The sequence below is a fragment of the Lactuca saligna genome, chromosome 6 (assembly GCF_052625555.1).
Source record: "Lactuca saligna cultivar CGN05327 chromosome 6, ASM5262555v1, whole genome shotgun sequence".
Classification (NCBI taxonomy): Eukaryota; Viridiplantae; Streptophyta; class Magnoliopsida; order Asterales; family Asteraceae; genus Lactuca; species Lactuca saligna.
In genome coordinates this window covers 161273149-161278956 of record NC_136422.1, presented here as the reverse complement: position 1 = coordinate 161278956, position 5808 = coordinate 161273149, and the positions used below count along the sequence as shown (strand labels likewise).

The 5808-nt window shown below is 35.3% G+C and overlaps 1 protein-coding gene across 2 annotated transcripts; it reads left to right on the top strand.

The window, feature by feature from the left end:
* Positions 1-1731: 1731 nt before the first annotated feature.
* On the top strand, positions 1732-5808 carry LOC145001340 (PPR superfamily protein). 2 transcript variants are annotated; one of them, XM_078960715.1, is made up of 3 exons: positions 1732-1875; positions 2119-2334; positions 2435-5808. In XM_078960715.1, exons 2-3 carry the CDS (start codon positions 2190-2192, stop codon positions 5674-5676), a joined length of 3387 nt encoding a protein of 1128 aa, XP_078816841.1. In that variant the 5' UTR covers positions 1732-1875; positions 2119-2189; the 3' UTR covers positions 5677-5808. The 2 variants fall into 2 exon arrangements, with proteins under 2 accessions (XP_078816841.1, XP_078816840.1); XM_078960714.1 differs by having other exon boundaries at positions 2113-2334.

Here is a 5808-nt window from a genome sequence, read left to right as displayed (position 1 = left end):
GATTTACGAGTGACGCCTAAAAGGATCATTTGTAAGGTTGTTGACTTGACGTTTTCACTAACGCATGTCCCAACACTTCACCACTCTCTGTATTCTCGATGCCTCCGGAATACAACGATACAACGATAGGAAAACGTCGGGTTTTCCTAGGATTTCAATAACGATTACGAATTTCCGGTCGAATTTCATAACTCTTACGCTTACATCTATAGAATTCAAACAAGCATACCCATGGATCATCACCTATTTTGTTACACTATTCTATTTCTAGAAAATATCGGATTTTCTAAAGGTTTTCAAACAACACATTGGATTTCAAACTCTACTTATGAACTCACCAACATTTCATATGTTGACGTTTTTCAAAATACTTGTATTCTCAGGTAACAGATAAAGTGAAGATGAATTGTACTTTCTGACGTTTTTGCTGTGGTTTAAGTAGCATCAAACAGTTATTTTCTTTGAATGTAATTTTGAACAATGTAATGAATGTAAACGTTACCGGTTGTATCATTTCCAAATGTTGGTGATGTATAATGTTATGTTTCATGTATATGCATTGTTATGGTATTCAATGAGTCACGATAGCCCCCGGACGTTTCCGCCGTCTGGTTCGGGGGTGTGACAACATATACTTGAAGCTCTTATTCAATGTAAGAGCTTGCTCTTTTGTATTTACATCTACTCTTTCATCGTTTATCTTCCCACTGAAATTGCATTAAAGATACTTTGTTTTAATATTATTGATTTGTAACCCTTTGACTTCTAATGTCCACATCTATGTTTCCAATCAATCACTCAGTCCAATCCTAGACTTAATCACCAACACAATGTGATTGGCAAAAAGAAACATAAAGGCACTTCCTCTTGTATCTCTAAAGATAACTTCTCCAAGTTCAAGAAAAAAATATACGAATGAAAGTCGAACCCTAATGAAGCCCGATTTCATCCATAAATGACATTATGTCTTCAACCAGGGTTCGGACGCAAGTCATAGCCCAACTATATATATCTCCTATGGACGCTTCTAGCTTTAAAGTCCCTCACATCGTTTCTCGTATTTTCTAGGTCGATGAACACCATATGCATATCCTTATTTTTTATTATATTTCTCTATAAGATGTCTAAGAGGCGGATAACCTATGCTCTCTCACATAGTTTCATGATATGCTAGGCAAGTATGCAACCCAACCTCCAATGCTCTCTCACATCAGGGTCAGCTCTATGTTGAGTTTTTTTTAAGCAAAGGCTTAGGGCCCCCAATTCTAAGAGACCCCACATTCTCCAAAGTCCAAAAGTTTAGTCCATCAAAAAATCTAATCCGATAACCACAAAATAAATGAAGCGGAAGAATAAATCAATGATCGTTGCATTCATTAAATTAAAATGGCATTGCATTCTTCTACCGATTTTGATTTTTGCGACATATTCATCTTCTAAGTACAGCAAAGACCAAAAGGCCCCAAATTTTTAGCTCGCTTTGAGCTCCAAAATGGTTGAGCCGTCCATATCTCACATAGTTTCATGATATGCTTAAGGAGCTTCCTACTTTTCTTCTTATAAATTGGGATCATAGTACTTTCTCACCCGTTCTCTAAGTTTGCTTTGAATCTTAGTAAAAAACCCAAACTTTTTTTTGTTAAAGTTACAATGTTATTTTCTACCAACAAATGAGAGAGCTAATCATCGTAACTTATTTTACATTGTTATTTTATATACGGGAAAAAACACCGCCAATATACCCTCCCCTACCTATTTTGAAGACCGTTTCCCTGTTTGTTGCCACACATAGACCCCTCACTTCCGACATCTCTTCTTCCAAGCGCACCAACAGGTGATCTTCCATGACGGAACTCTCGTCGTCTTCATCATCAGGTTTGATTTCTTTACGACCTTCTTCTTACTGGTTTCTTCTTTTCCGTGTGAGCTTTAAGTAATCGGGCGTTGGTCTTGCTGAACTTCAAGCAATCAACCCTTGGGTTAATTAATGTAATTAGTGGTAGTCTGCTCTTAATGCGTGATTCTACAAGATCTTACAAACGAGAAAGTCATCATTTTGGGTCATTTTATAATTAATTCGTTGAAGATTAGCTGAACATTTGATTATTTCAGCTTCAGACTGCAGAATGACATCCATACACACCCGAAATGCAACATGATAATTGATTCCTTTTGAAGAAACACCAAGTATGTTATGCGCTTCGAAAATCTCCAACTTCTCAAATAAACTAACAACATTTAGGTACTTCTCGCAAATGGGGTTTTTCAAAAATTCAAAAAGGTCACTCAAAGATGGTAATCAAACCAAAGCTTCGACGAACCAGAAGAACTCTGGTAAAGTTCTATCTCCTTTTTGCTTTTAAATCTTCACTTTTTCTAGTTTTTCTTTGATGAATTGCTTATGAGTTTCTGTAATTGGGTGAAACTAATTTAGGTTTTGAACTGGAGAACAGCATCTATGCAATTCTGACAATTAGCAGATGGGAGTCTCTAAATCAGATGAATTATAAACGGGTTTCCCTCAGGCCAATTCATGGAAACCTAGCTTTGAAATTTCTCAATTGGGTAATCAAACAACCTGCTTTTCAACAACTCAAGAATCTCACGTATGTTTACTGTATAACTGTTCATATACTAGTGAAAGCAAGAATGTATGCCTCTGCTAAATCAATTTTGACACAATTATCTGACATGGGTATCGATTCAAACTCCATTTTTGCTGCTTTGATGGACACTTACCCTCTTTGCAACTCAAATCCTGCTGTTTTCGACCTTTTGATTCGAGTTTACTTGCAAGAATCTTTGGTCAAGGATGCTTTGGTAATTTTTCATTTGATGGGGCTTCGGGGGTTTACCCCATCTGTTTTTACTTGCAACAAGATTTTAGGCTCAATGAGGAAGGACAACGAGGCATCTTGGTTATTTTTCCAGGAAATGCTTTCAAAAAACGTATGCCCAAATGTTGCAACTTTTAATATACTCTTGAATATTCTTTGTTTCAATGGGAAGATCAAGAAAGCCGAACATCTTGTTTTGAAAATGGAAGAGAGTGGTTATGTTCCAAATTTAGTTACCTACAATACTTTGCTTAATTGGTATTTCAAAAAGGGAAGATACAAGGCAGCTTTGGATTTGATTGATCACATGAGTCATAAAGGTCTTGAAGCTGATGTATGCACATATAACATGCTTATAGATAACTTATGTCAAAACGATAGGAGTGCAAAAGGATATTTATTGTTAAAAAAGATGAGAAAAAAGATGGTTTCCCCAAATGAAGTCACTTATAATACTCTCATAAAGGGGTTTATCAAAGAATCAAAAACCAAAGTTGCAGTTCATGTTTTCAATGAGATGATGAGCTTTAAGGTTTCTCCAAATGTTATAACTTATAATACTTTAATTGATGGGTATTGCAAGGAGGGTAGTTTCAAAGAAGCTATAGAATGTATATACAAAATGGAAGCAAAGGGATTAAAGCCTAATGAAGTTAGTTATGGTGTTGTTTTGGATGGATACTGCAAACTTGGAGATTTAGATTCCGCTCATAGTCTTATAGAATCCATGAAAGTCAATGAAATTCTTGTTGACAATGTTTCATATACAATGTTAATCGACGGGTTTAGCAGAAGTAAGATGCTTAAACAAGGTGTGGAAGTTCTTGATGAATTGATCCAAAATGGTGTTGATCTTGATGTTGTTACATATTCAACACTCATAAATGGATATTGTAGAGAGGGGAAGTTCAAAAATGGAAAAGAGATCATGTGTAAAATGTATAAATCCGGTGTGACACCAAACAAAGTGATGTATTCAACATTGGTTTATAATTTTTGCATCCATGGAAAAGTAAATGAAGCAATGCGAATTTATGCTATAATGAATCGAAGTGGACATGATCCGGATCTTTTCATGTGTAACAAGTTAATTGCTTCATTTTGTAAAAGTAAAAGAATGGAAGAGGGAGTGGAGTTTATGAAGCACATGGGTAGAATCGGTATTTCCCCAAACACCTCAACTTATAACTTCATCATAAACGGCTATGTAAGCATAGGAAATGGATCAAAAGCATTGACCTTTTATGAAGAAATGGTCAATATCGGTCAACGCCCAAGTTCTTATACATACGGAAGCCTACTAAGAGCACTTTGTTGTGGTGAAAATCTTGAAGAGGCATGGGAATTCTTGAACAAAATCCGGAACATTCCGGATGCTTTAGATGTTGTTTCTTACAATATGTTATTGGGGGAGATTTGTAGATCTGGAAATTTACAAGCTGCTGTCTTTTTGTTGAAAGAAATGGTTCGTAACAATGTTATTCCCGATAGTCATTCGTATACATGTCTACTTGCTAGTTTGTGTAAGAAGGGTAAAATGGTCATTTCCATTCTTCTTTCAGAAAAATGGATGCAAAAAGGAGCTCTTTTACCAAACAAGGTAACTTACACATGCTTAATTGATGGTCTTTTTAAAGCGGGCCATCCAAAAACCGCATCTTTTTACCATAAAAAGATGGTGGCAGATGGTTTTTTTGCTGACACGATTTTACTCAATGTACTTATGGATGGTTATTCAAGAATGGGAAACATGTCTATGGTTTATCGTTTATTTTCCACAATGAGAAATGAAAATTTGTCGCCTAATTTGGCTACTTATAACATTCTCTTACATGGGTATGCAAAACAAGAAGATATATCAAGGTGCTTTGAAGTATACACTACCCTTTTGAGAAAAGGTTTTTTTCCCGATAAAAGAACATGTCATGCCCTAATTTATGGCATTTGTAACGTGGGTATGCTTGATCTTGCTTCCAAAGTGTTGAAAAATATGATCTTGAAAGGTTTGATTGTCGATAAGGTCACATTTGATATGTTGATCTCTAAATGTAGTGAGAAGAAGAAGATGGTGAAAGCTTTCGAGTTTTTGGATATAATGTATTTTTTGAAAGTTATCCCGGATCAAGAAACCTTTGATATTATTCTTAAAGGAATCAAAGAAACATATGGATGTCACCCCACTCATGTTTTTATCAAAGAGATGTTGGAGAAAGGTTTTGTTCCTAGTGAAAAACAAGTTGTTCGGTTGATTACGGATATGTGTCGTGTGGGAGATGTGAAAGGGGCATTTTTGGTAAAAAATGAAATGCAAAAAAGTGTTGTATCACGGAGTGTGGTTGAGAGTGCTATGGTTCGTGGGCTTGTGAAAAAAGGAAGAGTTGAAGAAGCCCTTTTGATGTTTGATTGTATGCTTAAATCAAAACTTGTTCCAACAACCGCTACTTTTACTACTTTGATGCATTCTTTGTGCAAGAAACAAGAGTTTAAAGAGGCGTTGAAGTTGAAAAACATCATGGAATTTAATCGTGTAAGATTTGATGCGGTTACTTATAATGTTTTAATAACGGGATTTTGTAATTGTGGTGATTTGGTTGAAGGGTTGAAGTTATATAAGGAGATGAAGAAAAAAGGTATTTGTCCAATGGTGAATACGTTTTGTGTAATTGTCGAGTCTTTTTGCAATAAAGATGATTTCACGGATGGTGAAATGATTTTGATGGATTTATGTGAAAGGGGTTTGTTATGTGAAGATGAAATCACTCAAGATATGGTTAAAAGTTTTAATGTTGCTTTGATAAAGTTGAAGATGTTGAAGCACAAAAAGTACAAAACCAGTTGAAGATGATGTTGTATTATATATGGCTTAGAATTCTGATGCTTTGGGTTAGCAATTTACATCTACTCGTAGAATAGCAATCTGCTTTTAGTTTTGCATGTTAAATATAATTTCTGTTTTCTTTTAAGACTTTGT